The sequence below is a fragment of the Pogona vitticeps genome, chromosome 2 (genome assembly GCF_051106095.1).
Source record: "Pogona vitticeps strain Pit_001003342236 chromosome 2, PviZW2.1, whole genome shotgun sequence".
Taxonomy (NCBI): domain Eukaryota; kingdom Metazoa; phylum Chordata; class Lepidosauria; order Squamata; family Agamidae; genus Pogona; species Pogona vitticeps.
In genome coordinates this window covers 294,512,059-294,531,438 of record NC_135784.1, presented here as the reverse complement: position 1 = coordinate 294,531,438, position 19,380 = coordinate 294,512,059, and the positions used below count along the sequence as shown (strand labels likewise).

The 19,380-nt window shown below is 40.9% G+C and overlaps 1 protein-coding gene across 1 annotated transcript; it reads right to left on the bottom strand.

The window, feature by feature from the left end:
- Positions 1-549: 549 nt before the first annotated feature.
- On the bottom strand, positions 550-18,745 carry AMACR (alpha-methylacyl-CoA racemase). Its single transcript, XM_020807107.3, has 5 exons — positions 18,356-18,745; positions 16,254-16,397; positions 15,257-15,417; positions 8,452-8,638; positions 550-2,165 (listed from the first exon to the last, which is right to left on the bottom strand). The coding sequence occupies exons 1-5, from the start codon at positions 18,603-18,605 to the stop codon at positions 1,756-1,758; spliced, it is 1,152 nt and encodes a 383-aa protein (XP_020662766.3). The 5' UTR covers positions 18,606-18,745; the 3' UTR covers positions 550-1,755.
- Between the last annotated feature and the right edge of the window lie 635 nt (positions 18,746-19,380).

Genomic DNA, 19,380 nt, shown 5'->3' with positions numbered 1-19,380 from the left:
ATGAACTTTGATTACCTGAAAGATTTCTAATACTGTTTGAAATACTGTTTCACTTCAATAAATAGGTTGTTTGTTCTGTACTCACAGTCATATGTTAATGGTAGCGGATTCAGACAATCCATTGGTGGCAGCATAAAGGGAATGCACCTGTGGGCCTTTGTGAGGGAATAATAAACAAGGGGCATGGGGTTCGCAACAATAAGTAAATCGATTTTTATCATCTCTTTGAACTCCGGTCTCCTGTCTGCCATGTCACCCTCTCACAAGCTCTCTATATAAAATGTATCACATACACACATATGTATATACAAATGAACATGAACCTGCCACTAGAAGATACAGCAAAACAATATTCAACATTTTAAAGTTCTTTCACTCTTTGTAGCATTGCATTCATCTGAAGTAAAACTCAAGGTATGAATCAGGGATAGGGATTATGTGATGCTGCAGAGGCTTTTGAACAACATATCCCAGGAAACCTCCCACCCCTGCCTTAAAAATATGTATGTGTTTGCTGTACTGAAATGATAAAAACCAATATTCAAAACATACTAAAAATAAATTTCATGCTTTATTTGTAAGATTCAAAATTATATTTACACATTTTATAAAAACCTTGTCTTTAGGTAATTACAGTATAAATTACAAACTTCAGGTTTACCACACCTGGACAGTTAATTTGTAGAATACTGCATTAAATTACTTTTAAAGAGAAAATTGTTTGTTTTTTAGGCTATAAGCCATAAGAAAATCACACAATAAACTGCTAACCAATGGAAAATTCAGAGAGTATGACCAGCATTTGTTAAACACAGATCTGTCACAGGGATCATTAATTAAAACAATGCAAAATAAAATCATTCATCCAGCTAGGCAAAATCATTTACTTTGCCATAAGGCTAACATTAATCTAAAGGAAGGTCTTTTTTGCTGGAGATGGGACGGATCAGAGCCCACATCCTTTCAATATACACGATGTACTCTCTGTTATAAGGCAATTAAACAAGTCATGTGAGATGCTCCATTTCGTCTACTCCACAGACATACAATGATAGGAAATCACATTGCTTTAGCTCTAAAAGAGCTTTTCTGTATCCAGCACTCTTCAAGCATTTTGGCTCTCAGCTCTCATTATCCCTTATCATATTTTAGCTCAAACTGATAGGAACTGCTCAAACTGATAGGAACTGCAGTCCAAAGTATTTCAAGGGTACTAGACTGGGGAAGTCTGCTCTAGAGAAAAGCTTGTTAATGGAACCAATGAAGGATTTTTACCTCTGGGTTATGAGCAAAAACTTTAAAGGCATGTATAGAAATACTATCCAAATATAAGGAAAGAAATTAACAGAAAAAAAACAAATAATCCTCCACAAAGGAGATCAGTAGTACAAGCAGCTGTTACACGAGGAATAGCATGATTCTGTGTGCTAGCCCTGCACAATGATCCACATGGGTCAGTGTGAATCTTGTCTAGATAGTATTTTATTTTCGATATCCTGAATTGCATAGTTCTCCAGAGATACTAGCAGAGAAAACGAGGAGCAATATACTTCCAAGCAAAAATATCTACAGGTACTGGAATTTTTTTTGGGAGGGGGAAGGAGAATCCAAGTAATAATTAGCATCATTTCAATGATCTTCTGGGGAAAAAAGAAGGAGATGCAGAACACAGTGTCGCAAACTTCCCCTTCTACAGCACCAACTGACTCAAAACTATAATTTGCCAGTGTAAGATTTTTGGGTTGCAGTTGTACATTACAAATTAGCTTTTGGATTGTTGGATTCAATTACTTTGAGAGAAAGAAGTTTTGAAATCTCTTCCTTGGTAAAACCGTACTCCAGGAGGACCTCTTTGGTATGCTCTCCTATAAAAGGATCCCTTTTGAAAGAAGGAGTAGCTGGGGTCCTGGAAAAAACAGGGGATGGCCTTGGACTTATCTCCTCCTGGTCGTTTTTAAGAAAGGAGCCACGGTCTTTGTTATGAGGATGTGAAGCAACATCATCAAATGTCAACACTGGTGTCACACAGGCATCTGTGTCATCAAAAATTTCACACCATTCTGCTTGGGTTTTCTTTATGAATATATCCGCAAACATCTTCTTCATTTCAGGCCAGTCAGAGAAACTCATCTGGCTGGGAAGTTTACGAGAATCTAGTCCTAGACCTGAAGAAATTAAGAAAATTGACCAATGTTATTAGCTCATTTTCATTTAAAATGCTTTTTATTACTAGCAGCCAGAAAATAGGGAGGTCAAAAAATGTTATGGCCACACATCGCATGGTTAGCTATGAATGCACAATGCACAAATTCAAAACTATCAAGATTTAGCAGTTACTAGTCTCCTGATAAAAAGCATCATAATAAGCAAAGAAAGAACTCCAGCTTCCTTCTGCCATTCATCGTCATTTGAATGGTTCTTTCACAGATTACTCACTGTTGTCCTGCAAATTACCAACACCACTTTGGCAGAAAGATCAGCTCTGATATTTCAGAAGTGTAAACAAGGCTGTGACCACACGAGGAAAGAGGTCAGAATCTGAACAACTTGTGGAGGTATTTGGTGCAATCTATTTCCCATCAATCACACAACATACAGGAAAATGCACTGCAACATGACTCTCATCAAGGTGGACCTTTTTGGTTCAGTTAGAGAGATACAGTACTATGTTTGGAGGCTGGACTGGATCAATTCCTTGGCAGATGGAAGGGTTGCTTTAAGGAAAATCATGCCTATTAAAGTGACATTTTTCAGTGCAATGAGGCATGTGCCTTTTCAGGTATCTGACTGCACCCAAGTGACCATATACGTGAAAAAAAATGCCTCGTGACTCAATAATAATAAAATTTACTGCGGCATTAAAGTTCTTAAGCTTGGTAACAGATGTGTAGAATAATGCTGTGGGCAAAAAGGAATCTACCGAATGAAAGCTTATGTCACATTAATATTGTTGTTTCTAAGGGCACTCACTTGGAGTCATGCTTCTGCTCTGCACACTGAAAGGCTCTGGTTCCATTTTCAGAACTTCTAGTTAAATGAGCAAAAGCTGGTTTGTTAAGTTTTGTGACTTCCTTGTCTTGACTCTCCACAGACCTTCAGCTTTGTAAGTTCCCTCCTCTCTACGTACATTTTGCATACTTTATAATTACTTCTGCAGTTTACAGCTGCCTGATTTAATATTACTTCTTCATTATTAAAAGATATTAAATATATCCGAGAAAAGAAAGCTAAAGCAGGGGCCAGTGGACAAGAGGAGGATGCTTCCTGAATTCCAGAGTTTAGCTTTTCACTCTGCAGAAATTTCAGGCATGTCCTGATGACTATTTTCACAAACTGGACATTGCCAGTATTTGATCCTTACGTGGTGGCACTGTGGGCTAAACCACAGAAGCCTGTGCTGCAGGGTCAGAAGACCAAGCAGTCGTAAGATCAAATCCACGCGACGGAGTGAGCGCCCGTCACTTGTCCCAGCTCCCGCCAACCTAGCGGTTCGAAAGCATGCAAATGCGAGTAGATTAATAGGGACCACCTTGGTGGGAAGGTAAACAGCGTTCCGTGTCTAAGTCGCACTGGCCATGTGACCACGGAAGATTGTCTTCGGTCAAAACGCTTGCTCTATGGCTTGGAAACGGGGATGAGCACCGCCCCCTAGAGTCGAATACGACTGGACAAAAATTGTCAAGGGGAACCTTTTTTTTTTATGTTGCCCTGTTCCATAATCAATTTACAGGGCCAAAAGGAAAAATGCATGGTATGGAGTTTGCACATGGAGTGTATCAGGTCTGGAATAAAAAGGACCTATTGCATTATGCAGGACAAGGGAACCTGTGACCATGCAAATGCTGCTGGATTCCAACTCCAGTTAGCCCCGCTAATACGGCCAACAGAATCAGGAACTGCAGTATAACATCTGGAAGACTCCAGGTTATCAATCCTGTATGTTTAATGTTCTGTTGGATAGAATACAAACAGATAGCAGGAAATTAAAGCTGCAATTTCTCATGGATACATTTTATGATACATAAAATATTTCTCATCTAAGCATTTGTTTTGATGACATTTTCAAGCTAAGCACTTGAATATTAAAATATGTGTTTAATTTTACACAAATTATGATGTCCAACCTAAAATTGTATACATATGATGATCCCATTAAAGCAAGTCTATTACAGTGGAAAGTAATCTGACAAGTTCTGTTCCCAGATATCTCATAAAGTATCATAAGAAAACAGACAAGTTTAATACAGCACATTTATTGGCTAAGAACCACTGCAGTGTTCCAAAGCTGTAATAAAAATAAACCATTTAAGGGCTTTAAACCTTCAGCTTTTATTTTTATTCCTTGGTATAGTGGCTTCACAGAAGCTGGAATAAGGAGAAAATATCTCGGGCATTTTTTTTTATTCATTGGGAAGATACCATTTATGGACTACCACGTCGAAGGATAGCAGACAAATCACTGTGTGCTTTATGTTTTTATTTAACTGTTATTTTATTCAGCTGGTTATAACTGTTTCACTGTTTTATTATTGCTTTGCATTAAACTTTTATACCAATGTTGACATTACCTTATAGGATTTTCCTGATGAGAAGGTAGAACACAAACATTTTAAATAAACAAAATAAATACAATGAATAGTATTCCTTTGTTTATTTGCTAAAATATTTTAAACCTCTGTTCATCCTTATATTTAGCAGCTCAGGGCACAAACATAGTTAAAATGCTAGAATATAATTTAAATGATTAAAAAATAACTCCCAAACTCATAAAATCATGCCAAAAAATCATAGAACCACCAAGTTGAAAAGATCATAGCTATAAAAGAAGGAAGAAGGATTAGGCTGGAAACAAAGCAATTGTTTTATTGGTGCCAATTGCACTTCATGCAACTGGCACTAACCTTGCAAATGTTTGGGTTCCAAACATGGGGACGGCATTACACAACTGGAGACCTAAAACTAAGAATGCTGTCTGCCAACATACCTGGAGAAATGTCCCCGCTGATGATCTTACATTAGGAGCAGATTTTGCCTAAATCCAAATTTCAGTACCTAAAGGAGATTGCTCTTGTCCACACAGAGATGACACTTCTTCAGGTACTGAAAAATTGTTTTATTTGTAGTCCGCCCTTCTCCCAATAAGGGGACCCAAAGCACCTCAAAATGTTAAAAAGAATATAAAAATATAATAAGTTAAACATATAAATAAACTATGTGCTAATTAAAATACAATTGAATAAGTAAAAGCAAGTGGTCATTACAAACTATCCCCTGTTCCCGATCATACGGTCTGCTTAACCCTTACATCAACTCGCAGTGCTTAAAATATGCCAATTCATTTAAGCACCGAATGAACAGAGTCCAAGTTGATTCAAGATAAAGAGATGTTTGCACAATTATGGAATCCTTCCAAGGGAGTATAAAAAAGAAAAAAAACTGTTGATGTATAGCCAAATGCAAGACCTGTTCCAAATGTCATAACATGGTGTGCAAACCAATATCTTTCGGGAGAGCCTGTTGTTCCAAAACGTATTTAGGAACAAGTTTCAGCATTTGCACAGGTGCAGCTGGATCCAAACATTGAAGCAAATCAGTCTATAATGTAAATGTACCCCAATGATGTATGAATAAATAATATAAAGTATATTGGAAAATATCTATCACTAGAAAAATCTTTGAATGAGATTGTGAGTATAACCTGGCTACTTCACAATACCTCCTGCCCACTGGATTCCAACCACAAGAGGAGACATCTTTACTGAACAACAATACAGTAACTCTCTTTTAACTTAACTGTACAGCTTCAGCAAAGAGGGTGGGCAGACATCTGCTCATCAGATGGGAGTCCTGAACTTCAACAATTAAAAAGATAGAACCATTTGGCAGCATTAGTAGTAAACAATTCCTCCTAAGGTTTTGAATGAGCACAATCTGAGCAGTTATTTTGCTTTCTTCCCTTTGCATAGCATCCTTTTTACTTACCCTCTTTGCTGAAGGGTAGCAATACAATTGGTTCTTATCAAGTAGATATTGCTATGAGTGTACAAAAGCCAGTTCCAAAATACAGCTCTACTGAGGCATTTTAGAGCAGTCTCCTGGTCACTCCTAAACAAGAGGCTTTGTTTTTGCATGGCATTTAAAAAAAGAGAGTGGTGTGTCATTTACAGGCAGCCAAAATCTACCCTGTTTAAATTAAGCATTGCCTCAGACGTTTAAAAAATCCCTAATTCCATCCAAGAGCAGTTTCTTTTGAATTTAGCACAGGATTCCTGACATTCCACCCTACTTCTGTCACTCCTTTGAAACATGAATAACTTTGCAGCAGATAGCTTTAGCATTTTAAAACTCATTAACTTTCCTTTGAAGCAAAAAAAGCCAAAAAATAAACTGCCTGTAATGCTAATTAGATTGTTACTGAGACATTTTAAACATTATTTGAAAAAACAATTAAGAGATATATTACAAGTTGGCATAAAACTTAGCATTCTAAATTATAACTTTTAAAACAGCAATCATTATTTAGAAACAGGTTCGCTTACTAATTACTTTACCCTTTAGCAGAATTAGCACAGATTTCTGGAATTTCTTCACAGTTATCTGGACAGCAAATTGATTTTTTTTCCTTTTAGAATGCAGATGCATGTTTCTTAGGTTTCTTTCGATTAAAAATACCTTAGTTACTTAAATAAACTCCTATCTGTCTGGGGAATCAAGAAATATAGTCAGAGTAGCCAAGTAAGAAAAAAAAAACTACTGAGATTTGAACTTTAGCTAACATACAGTGATGCCTCAACTTATGAAGTTAATTGGTTCCGGAACTCAAAATGGTTGTTAAGTCAAAGCACTATTTCCCACAGGAATGCACTGAAACACAATTGCTGTGTTTTTCCGTGTATAAGACTATACTTTTGTCTAAAATCTTTAGACTAAAAATTGAGGGTCATCTTATACATGGAAGTAAGCTGAGGAGAAAAAACAAGTGCAGGGAAAAGCAGGGTTCAAAGTAATCCTGCAGGGCTTTGATCCCTGCTTTCCCCTCCACTTGCTAAGCCTTAGCAAAAGGAAAGCAGGAATCAAAGTGCTGCAGGATTGCTTTGATCCCTGCTTTCCTCTCTGCTTGCTAAGTCCCATGGGGCTTAACAAAAGGAGGGGGGAAGGATCAAAGCAATACTGTGGCTATATAAGGAGGAAAGGGATCAAAGTGATTGTGCAGTCGTGGAATTGCTTTGATCCCTTTTCCCCTCCTTTTGCTAAGCCACGCAGGGCTTAGCACAAAGGGAGAAAGCAGGGATCAAAGCTATCCTGCAGCACTTTGATCCTTTTTACCCTACATTTGCTTAGCTCCACTTAGAAAAGCCCCACTTTGAATTAGAAAAGTGGGGGTATCTTATACATGGGAGCTTCTTATACACGGAAAAATACGGTAATCCATTCCGGCCGAAGGAAAAAATCACCAATCCCCCCACCAAAAAACAAACAAACAAACAAAAACTGTAAGACCCATCGGAAACATGATTAATCCATTCTGGCCAAAGAAAAGAAAAGAAAAGCAAATCGACACTGCAATATCCTTCGGAAATATCATAAAAGCAAAGCAAAAAGCAAACAGACACTGCAAGACCCTTCGGAAATGCAAAAAAAAAAAAACAAAGCAAAAAGCAAGCAGACACTGCAAGGCCCATCGGAAATGCAAAAAAAGCAAAGCAAAAAGCAAACAAACCCTGCAAGACCCATCAGAAATGCAAAAAAAGAAAGAAAAAGGAAAAAAAACTAAAAAGCAAACAAACCCCACAAGACCCATCGGAAATAGGGAAAAAACCAAAAAGCAAACAACCCTGCAAGACCCATTGGAAATGCAACCCCCCCCCCCAAAAAAGACTGCAAGACCCATCACAGCATAGAAACATAATCCCACCACCCAGCACAAACCCATGTTGCACAGCCTACCGAGAACAGTTTTTAAAAAGCAGAAAGCAGCACCTTATCTTAACAGGCAGTCCAAAGCCTCCTCTGATCGCACACTGTCTAACTGTTGGGGCAAAAGAGCTACAAAAAAGCAGCCTCTTTGCCACCAACGATTAGCAATTTGAATTCCTCGCTTTTTTCCCTGCCTTTTTTAAATTGTAACTGGAAGCTCCGGTTGCAACTCGAAGCAAAAGTTTGCGGCCGGAGCTGGTTGTAACTCGAAATGGTCGTATATCGGGACATTCATAAGTCGATGCATCACTGTAGTTGTAATAAATTTGCTGAACGGTCTTGGGAAAAGGCCTTTCAAGTTTCTGTAAAATGGGACTAGTATCTGTAAGATTTTAACAATGAAGATAAACATACAAAATAATTTGGAGATGACATAGCTACAAGAAATATCATTACTATCTTATTACAGTGCAACTGGCAGTACTGAAAGCTTCTTTTCTTTTTTTAACCCATTCCAGAGGTAGACCAACTTACCACTAATTAATTGCGCATAGAACTGTGGTTCAAGAGCACCAACAGCCATGTATTTTCCATCTGCAGTCTTGTAGGTTTCATAAAAAGGGGCACCACTATCCAGCAGGTTCTCCCCACGAGGTCTATTCCAAAGGCCTATGTTTTGAGATTTCCACAGGAAAGAACTTAAGTATGCTGTACCTTCTACCTGAAAGATAGAATATAAAAAGCAACAGGTAACATCATAAGCAAAAATAATGTTGGTAGCAACAGAACCATTTCCATGCTTGAGGCTCCTTTTGGTGACTGAGGTAAGCCGCCTAAACTAATGACAAGCACCACTGCCTTTGCTTAATGTCTTCCTGAAAGTATAACAGTCAGAAAGTGTTTTGAAGTTTTGCCCATAACACTCTAATTGTTTCCCAGATTAATTACATTTCCTCTGGATAGTGTGAGTATCCCAAAACTTCTTTCAGTTTCATTACATTCTTTGCCTGAGCCACAGATTCAGCCATGAGCAAGACATTCTTCAATTTAATATTACACTATGAGAACTCCTTCCATCTGTCATAACTATAGGCCCTTGGCTATGGTCCCAGGGAATACATCTGAAGGCCCTCTCAAGATCACCTGGAAATTCCCTCCCAAGATCGTTAATGCAGATCTTTTTCCCAGGTTGCACACAGTCACCAAGAAGTCTTCTGTTGTAGCTTTTTTACAACCTCCCTTGTAAAAAGAAAAGAAATGGGGAAAGGAGAGATGTGTTGATGTGTGGAGAGGGAAAGAATGTCCATTTGCTGGATCCACAGTACCCCCAGGCTTTAATTGTGCACCCAAGATGTAGTGAAATTTAGATGTGCCTCACAGCATGTATAAGCCCTCTCCTTCCAAACAAGCTCTCATTTGTTTGCACTGCAAAGTTATTTTTAACCCGAACTTTGAAGTTACTTTAAAAAAGCTACTCCTCCAGAACTTTCTTTTATTTATTTTATTTTATTTTATTTTATTTATATCCCGCCTATCTAGTCACGATGGACTACTCTAGGCGGCCAACAACAAAGATAAAATACAATAAAATAAAACAACAAATTACAGAACAATTAAAGTAAAGAAACAATAAGGAGAAAAGAAAATCAAAAGTAATCTGGTGAGAAGGCCTGCCGAAACAACCAGGTCTTTAATAGGTTCTTAAAGGTACCCAGCGAGGAAGCTCCGCGAATACCAGGAGGTAAATTATTCCACAAGCGAGGAGCCACCACCGAGAAGGCCCTATTTCTTGTTTTCTCTTTTCGGGCCTCCCTCGGCGTTAAGCTCCTCAGCCTCACCTCCTGGCTCGCCCGTGTGATCCGGGTAGAACTTGGTGGGAATAGGCGTTCCGCCAGGTATCGAGGCCCTAAACCGTTTAGGGCTTTATACGTAAGCGTTAATACTTTGAAGTCGATGCGGAACCTGATGGGCAGCCAATGCAATGCAGCCAGAGTGGGCGAAATATGTTGGAATTTTTTCACTCCACTGAGTAATCTGGCCGCCGCATTCTGCACCACCTGTAATTTCCGCAGCAACCTCAAAGGAAGCCCCACGTAGAGCGCATTACAGTGGTCTAATCTTGAGATTACGAGCGCGTGTACTAAGATGGTGAGCGCCCCCACGTCCAGGTAGGGCCGCAGCTGGGCTATCCGCCTGAGATGAAAAAAGGCGGTGCGGACCACCGACGCCACCTGTGACTCCATGGAGAGCACCGGGTCCAGATGGATCCCCAAGCTGCGTACCCCATCCTTTGCAGGGAGAGTCACCCCCCCAAAAGAGAGGGAGTTTCCCAGAACCCCGACTGTGGGAGGGCCCACGAACCCCGACTGTGGGAGGGCCCACCCTCAGTACTTCCGTCTTGTCCGGGTTCAGCCTAAGCCCGTTCTCCTGCATCCATTCCAGTATAGTCCCCAGGCAGCGCTGAAGGCAGCTAACAAACCTAGTAAGAGTTTGTAATCCAAAAAGTAACCATTCCCAATTCTAATTTTGCTAAATGCAAAACCCATGCCCCCATGGAAAAGATAAAGAGCCAAAAATTGGCTCCACCAATACCTACAACGTTGCCTGCATGAGCCCAGCAAGCAATGAACGAATCAGAGGCTGAAACACTGGAGCATCCTTTTTATCCATCTTTTTGCCTTTAGGACTGCAGGTTTAATGGTAATTTAACTTAGGGATAAGAAAAGACATCAATGTAAAGAGAAGGATTCTGCACTCAAATTAGAAAAATCCTCAATGGTAACACACATATTTAGTCTGGTCCTTGATTAACACTGTGAGAAAGCGCACCATGTGCCTATTTCTCCAGATGTTATATTTTATTCCAAACTCAGTAGCACTCCCTGCTCAGGTGAAAAAGAGGCGGAAAAGAAAATTGTATTACAATGAGCTTATTCATTTCCCCCTCTGTGCGCTTTTTAAAAATTGCGCTCTTGCCCACTAGTTGTTTTTGACAAATTCTGAACTAATACCCTACTTAGTGATAACCAAGCATTTTTCACTCAGCTGTTTTCCTGTATCTCATTCAGAGCACTCTTCTAATCCTACTTTCATTTCTTGCTCTTTTCTCTTCTTGTATGTTGAACTGCTATTCTTTTATTGATGTTCTTGGGGATCCATTTCTTCTGCTTTGGTTCTTTTTTTTGTATTTGTTTAAAATTAAACATTGATCTCCTCCTCTAATTTTGTGTAAGTGGTTCTTACTAAAAACACTCTGAAGTGGTAGCCATGTTAGTCTGTGCAAGCATTTCAGACAAGAAACAAAACAAAATCAAGAACAAAAAATAAAGAAGACAAAAACTCTGTGGCACATTAAAGACTAACTGGTATATTTTAAATTGTAAGTCTTCACGGATCAAGTTAACTTAGACATAGGAGTGAGACTACATGACAACCATTTATACATGGGCCCAAGAGAAACAAGCTGCAAATTTTGTGAGTCCGTGCTGCATTTCACACCTAGTAATGACTTAAGACACCCTGACTTAAGCATGTGTATATATTTTATCTCAGCTCTCTTCCTCTGGATCTTTGTTCTGTAATGTTTCTTCTCAAAAACAGTAACTTTCTTATCCTGTGAGTAGTGGCTGTGTAGACTGTAATATCCCTGTACAGTACTGCCACTTCTGATGGCCAATATATGTCCATGAATTATTTTGCACTAATATTGTCCTGTTTGTCCTATGTAGAGTGCAAAGGAGAACTGTTGGCAAAAGATGGCATAGATCACATTAGCAGAGTAAGAAGTAAAAGTGTCCTTGATGTTGTGTGTGACATTACTAAATCCTGTAATTGTGTCACCAGAGTAAATGGGGAGGTAGAGCTAGAATTAAGGTTTGTAGCAGGTTATAACCCCATTGCTATATCAGTGTTGTTCAGGTTGTTGGGTGTCAATTAGAGATAGGTATGAACTCCGGTTTGCGCACTAAGCCTACAGGTGTTGTGTGGGTGCCCCAGATTCACTGTCCTGCCTCATCCTGCACATGCCCACTCAGAGGAGGAGGCTGGGCAGGGAATCCTGGGGTACTGTCTCTGAGAGGGTACCTGCCACAAGAGGTGGGGTGAAGAATCTGGGGTGCCCACACAACACCTGTGAGTCTGATCTATCAAACCACTGTCAATAGTTGCTTGGAATTGCGGGGTTATCTTTAAGCAAGTATAGGTCTGCCACAGAGAGCATTCTGTCTGTTTCTCATTCTGGTTACTGAAATAGTTTCTGGTCTGTCATCATTATTGATCTATTTTCCTTTTTATGTTGTTTTTTATATTATGGATTGCAAGTCCTCAAGAAATGTTTGGATAATAGTTATTTTTCATAACATGTTGAACCCTGGGTTCATTTTTCTTGTTAATGTACACATTAATCGAATGCAGACCATTGAATGCAAATATTCTGCTGACCTTGTTCTTTCTTGCAGCTCATCAGTTTATTCTGATGCCATATCCTTGACACCATTATTTCAGCTTCATGTATTCATTTTATTCTTAAAAAAGAAAAAACTTTGCTTTAAAGCAAAACGTTATGGTTGAAATTATAAGCGAAAAGTAAGGAAATACAGTTAATAGATTGATCCTCTTTCCTCTCTTTAGAATGTGTGTATTAATGCAATCTTTTTGTACATTAACTTTTACTCCAAGTAAATAAAAGAGATGAGTTCCATTCTTTGATTCCCTAAAGAGTGAAAAAAAACTATGCTCAGCTCAGATCATTAAACACTATGGCCAAAAACCTGTTGGGATTTTACACACCTGCAAAAGGAATCATGGAAGTTGTTGGAGTTAATGGCAGCTAATTGATGAGATGCCTGGTGTACATCTTGCATACATATAAAATACCAAAGAGATTTGGCCAACAAGACTTCCTTCCCTCAAATACAGATTGGTTGAACTGGACCAGCATAGACTATGTAATTGTGGACAGGACTGTGCTGCAAATTTTGCAGTCACTTGTAGTGCCATCAAAAATTTACAAGTGTGTCTCAATGTGCCCATACTTTGGCGCGTGTGTGATCCGCGGTCTGAATTTCCTTATTTTAGAATGTGTATCTTCAACCATAACTTTTGTTTTAAACAGATGGGTTTTTTCTTTTGGAGGAATTTCAGTGCTTTTATAATTTTAGGACTGTATAACATTGGGAAAAGAAAATATGCTTTACTAAATGACTTAAGATAAGAGAAAAATGTTCCAAAGCCTCTGTAAGCAAATAGTCAACAGAAATCTAATACTTTGGACTCTCCAAACCATTCTAACTGGATCCATATGGAAACCATTTCACTTATCCTTATAGAGACATGCCCTGCATTATTACAGGGTGTTAATCACAGATGTGCTTCTCATAAGCAACTGGTACATTGCTCAAAATTTTTGTTCAGAAAAAATATCCTAGGATCAGACATGTTCCATGCAAATCTTGGCTTATCCAAGAAGGCAAGGTTTAAAAAATAGCTATTTTCACCCCATAACTGCTGCTCTAAACTGTCCACATGCATAAAAGGCACTAGATTTTCTAGACCTCAAGGCAGGATTATGAGGCAGAACTTCATCATCAGTGAATAAAAGTTGTTACTAAATGACAGCCAAACAGAAAAAGAAAACTCAATCTTCACCATTAGTTTTATATGGAGCCATCCTCTCATCAGCCATAACTACGTTGTGGCTAAAGTCACTCTAAAATTTACTAAACTTCACTTTTTTCCTACTTGCCTTCCCTCTATAAAATCCAGTAGAAATCTATAAAATTTTGTAGACTTTTGATCTAGTTTCCTTTTTCCCATCTCTACTGTTATTCTTTTGCTTGTTCCTGGTGTTGTTCTTGCTGTTTTAACTCAGCTCTTCATATTTTTGTTCCTTCATGCAAATTTTGTTCTTTCATGGATATTTTAGCACACCATCTCCTTATTTTCATTCATGCTGGTCTGCACAGCTCTTATGGCAGATATCTTGTTCTGCACTTAATAATAGTTCCATTAACTATGTATTATCTAACATGTCTCCTGGTTTAAACTATATTGAACAGAATTATTTTTCCAATTTGATTTCTACATACTCATTTTTAGCTTGACATCTCTTCTTCAAATCAAATTACAAATACAGTGGTGCCTTGCATAGTGACGATAATCCGTGCAGCAAAAATCTTCGTCACTATGCGATTTTAAAAAGCCCATAGGAATGCACTGAAACCCCTTCAATGCATTCCTATGGGCTTAAAAGTCACCTTAAAGCGAAAATCCTCCATACGGCAGCCATTTTCGCTGCCCGGTAAGCGAGGAATCCATCCCAAAACACAGCAGGCGGCCATTTTTTTCCCAGCGGCCATTTTGGAACCGCCAATCAGCTGTTCTAAAAACATCGCTATGCGATAACTGGTAACCGAAACAGGGTACCACCGATCATCACAAAGCGATTTTTTCCTATTTAAAACATCGCAATGCGATCGCAAAAGTGATCGCAAATTATTCGTCGCTATGCGATTTCGTCGTTAAACGGGGCACCCGTTAAGCGAGGCACCACTGTAAATGTAGAGGGCTGGCTAGTTCATAACTGACATGAGGATGACTCTTCCCTCGTTATATGTTCTTGGATTGCAGTGTTTACCATTTACAGTTGAATTTACAGATTAGACCAAGAACTAGAATAACGTTCAAAATATTTAACATCGTTTTGAATAGGAAGACTAACAGTAAAAACCCACAACAGCTTGTTATTTCAACTTAACAACAAACCTAACATGTTACCTTGTAATATTCCAAGCTTAATTTCTGTAACCGGATCATCCATGCCCAGTGCTTTAGCCAACATATATAAATATTGAGCAAGTGCCAGAAAAGATACTCTGGATGGAATTAAAACTTTAAACTGTTGCTTAATCTATATCAAGCATCCAACAAAAGCATGAGTAGGTGGGCTGATTCTGAATATGCTCCATAAGTCTTCTGACAGAAGAACCTGAGGTCAAGAGACATCAAGAAATTCCCAAGGAATCATCTATCAAGGGATACCCAAATAACCAGCTAAGCCAGCTGCATTGCTCACCTGGCGACAGAATTTAGAGAATGCACCTTAAGGGCATTACATATCCCCTGCTGAGGCTGCAAGTGTGTTAAGGTCCTTTTAGGCAAAAAGTAAAAATAATTAAAATAAATAAATAAGTCCCAAACACACAAAAGAAGACAACCTGAATTTTGAGATTAAGATATACAGTAGATATCATAGATACAAATGTAGGTGTTAAAAGCTTTGCACATAGTTCCATCTGCTTTTTAAGAGTTGGTAGATTTTGTTTTTCAAAAATAAACTTACCATGCTTGCATCAATGACTTGCCCTTTTCCAGATGTTACACGTTCATAGAGTGCCATAATGACGCCCATCGCACACATGACACCACCACCAGCAAAGTCAGCCAAAAGATTGATAGGAGCATACGGATTTTCGTCTTTTCTGCCAAGTTTTGACAACACACCTATATACAATGAAGTACATGTTTCAACGTGCATACGTAACATCTAATGATATAAATTTCCCCCTTTCAGTTTTGAAAATCATACTGATATCTTCTACATTTAGATAGCTCTTTCTCAAAAGACAAACAGTTTCCCTCCCATTTCACCTTTGCCTAGCCAATCCACTGTACTTGGTACAGAAGTCTTACAAAAGAAGATGTTGGAGACCATGTAATGTGTAATCTAGTTAGCTGATTTTTGGAAAGAAGCTTACAATGCAAAACCTTGCATTATTTGCCAAATAAACCACTGAATGGTTTACTTTTTAAAAAATTATAAGTAACTATCATTTGCTTTCTAATTAATAGGATACTTGATTTGGTTTTTTTATTCAATTAAAATGTTTTTTTTGTCGCTATCTGGAAACGTCGCTATACGGGGCAAAAAACCCCATAGGAACGCATTGAAACCCCTTCAATGCGTTCCTATGGGGGATAAACTCACCGCTAAGCGGAAATCCTCCATACGGCCGGCATTTTCGCCGCCTCGGTAAGCGAGGAAACCGCGCGAAAACGCTGTGGCCGGCCATTTTTTTCTTCCGGCAGCCATTTTGGAACCGCCGATCAGCTGTTTTAAAACATCGCAATGCGAAGATCGGTAAGCAAAATGATTACCAATCATCGCAATGCGATGTTTAGTCATTCTAAACATTGCAATGCGATCGCTTTTGCAATTGCAAAATCCGCATCACTATGCAGATTCGTCGTTAAACGGGGCGCTCGTTATGCGAGGCACCACTGTACATTTAAACTAAGAGAAATTTTGCTTTTAAAAAATGGCTGAAGTATTAACGTACCAGACACTGCCAAATAGTTGATGTCATGACCTGCCATCTTGGCATATTTTCCTGCATGGCCAAATCCAGTTAGCCTAGCATAGATGAGTTTGGGGTTATCGTGACAGAGAATATCTGGACCAAGACCCAGTTTTTCCAATACACCTAAATAGGGAGATAAAATTAACAAGTAGATCCATAAAAGTGAAAATACAAAAACAGTATGAAATCACACTCAGGTTGAACATTAAAGCAGAATTCTCACATGACCAAACTTTAATTGGCCTGACCAATGTTTTTTAGCACTCAGGAGCCAGGTAGATATTTTGCTGCCTTTATCTTTAAATTTTTGAGAAAGGCAACATTGGGACAGGAGTAGAACAGCCGGGTATTTCCAGTGTATGCTGTCTCCATGCCTCTCGGCATGTCTACACTGGAATATTCTCATTTCTACTTCCCTGGTGCAGAAACATACATTCTGGAGGTGAGGTTAAGTTCTCCAAAGGGGAAAGGATGCAAAAGGCTGACTTCAATCTTGACAAACTGACAAAAAGCCAAAGCATTTTTTTAATGCTGCTTGCACTCTACGTGGCTTTGGGCACCTCACAGTGAATTACTGCTAGCCAAATTTCCACTCCCGTCACATTCTAGTAATTTAGGGGTGGAGGGTCCCATTAGTCGGCCGCCCAGTTTCCCCATTCGGTCTGTTAGATAGTCAATAAAACCCGGAGGAGGGGAGATCAATTTCAGTCCCTTTATTCGGCAAAGCCAAGCCACCAGTCCTCTGCATGCAGGCAAGGAGTGTCCTGCCCCACAGCCCAATTCCAGACATATTTATATCCTTAACATCGCCCTCCTTCCCTGCACCCATTCCCCACCAGCCTTCTGCGGCTTTCCTGTTTTTCCACATTCCTGCAACCGTCCTTCCCGTGTACCTGCTATTCACCCCATACACCCTGTTTACTTCATGTTATCTCTAAAAACAGGTAAGGTTACACAAAATAGCTGTATGATACAAAATGGTAGTACATCTGTCATGCCCTTCAAGGGACTGTTGTTTAGTTGTTTCAATTGTGTCCAACTCTTCCTGACCCCATGGACCAGAGCACGCCAGGCCCTTCTGTCTTCAGGAGGATTAATCTTTAATTAATTAATTAATCTTCAATGGATTACAAATGGTTAATTGTTCTGTAGTCTCCTTCTGCTGCTTATGACCAGACTCGCTTCTTTCATGGGTTTTATCAGGCAAACCGACATTTAGCACAGGTAAGTTCTCCTTCCCACCAACTAGTTCGGCTTCCTTTCCTACCAACATCCCAGCCATCCTATTCACAGCGCCTACTCCTCCTGACAGCCGGACGTTCGTGGCTGCCTTGGTCTGAGGTAACGCCATTCTCACGACCCCACCAATCGCCCGGCGGTGAAGCAAACAAGAGGTAAAGGGGGATGCGGTGTCAAGAGTTTGGGAGGTGCTGTGTTTAAATTCATTGCGAACGGTGCAACTGCAGGGCAAGGCATGCTTTTAAGAACACAAACGTCGGAGTAGTACAACTCGTGTCTCCTGCTGAGCCCCTTCCCTTGGAAGGGCTGGGAAATCGAAAGTGGCTTCGGCGAAGGGGTTCGCCGGTAGCAACGTGAGGCAGCAAGGGTTAATATAACGCTCCTCGTTCCTTGTAGTTTGCCCCTCAGGATCCCCTCCTCAGAAGACGCGCACTCCTAGAGGCGTGCAAAGGGGCGGTCAGAAGGCGGGAAGGGGGGCGTGTTGCCCTATAAACGGGGGTGGTGGTGGAAGAAAGCCAGAGCAACGCATGCCCCAGTTCCCCCCCCCCCCGCAAGGGGTTATAGTCAGCCCAAACGGGAGTCTTCAGGAAGAGACTCTGCACCCCAAAAAAATTCGGAATAAAGTGTTCTCCCTTGCTAAGCCTAGTAAAAGCGCCGCCTTTCTTCCACCCTCAGCCACGTAAAAGCCGCCCCCCCCCCGCCATGCTTCTTCCTCTGGTCCGAACAGGCGCGGATCCTTCCCGACCCACAAGCCCCGGATTTCGTCCCGCAGTCCACACGTGCGCCCACCCACCCCCGGCTTAAAGACGAACGGGAAGGCGGGCGGGCGGGCCAAGCGGCACCTGGTCGGAAAGGGTCGATCAGCACGTCTGCCTTCTGACAGAGCCGCCTCAGCGTCGCAGGACCCAGCGGCTGCTTCAGATCCACCGCCAGCGAGCGCTTCCCGCGCCCCTGGACGTCCGTGGCCACGGCGGTGCGGGGCGAGCGATCGACGCGCACGACTTGCGCCCCGAAATCGGCCAAGACGAGGCCGCAGAGCGGGGCCGGCGCTAGGCCCGCCAGCTCCAGCACCCGCACCCCGTGCAGCGCCATCACGACTGAGGAGGAAGGCCTCGGCAAGGGAGGAAAGACGCGACCAACAAGGCGGCAGGCCCCGGCTGGTCTAACCTCCCGAGCCTGGCTTGTCGCCTCCTAGCGTGGGCTGAGTTTCCAGCGTCCGCCCGAAAGGCCTGGGCAGGAGAGGATCCTGCGGGTCGGCCGGTTTCACACATTGGGAAAGTAGGGCGTGGGTTAAGAGCCGCGTTTGTGGAGAAAGCGAGACACCGCAATTGCAATCCGAGGAAGCCACGCTCAATACACGGAGCGCTCTTGACTTTTGAAACATTCAGCTTGTACTACCCAGAATCGTGTTGGGCTTTTTTTACGTTGGAACAAGCAGAGCAAATTGTAGGTCAGATGGATCCTGACGTTTTCCAGGGGAGAGCAGGGCACTCAGGTTTACCATTCCCCCCTTTTCTGGGAGCGTGGTGAGACTGTGCACCTTGGCTAAAGATACAGTACACAGGTGGGTCTTTTGGGAGGCATAGTGGGGAATTGAACTTCCAATCAATGGCTCTTTAACTCTCTGAGCTATCTACTGGGCCCCGTGGTTCCCTCACAATGAATTGCTTTGCTTGGAAAGGTCATCCATTTCTAATAAATACAGGAGAAATTACTAAATAGCTGTCTGTTGATTTGTACTGAAGTCACTGAGAGTACACTTCTCCCTTCAACAGGTTAGGGAGACCTGAACCCAGTGTAGTTCAAAATCGATGCATAACTCAACTACAAAGCATAATTAGTTCTCTCACACACACACATACACAAC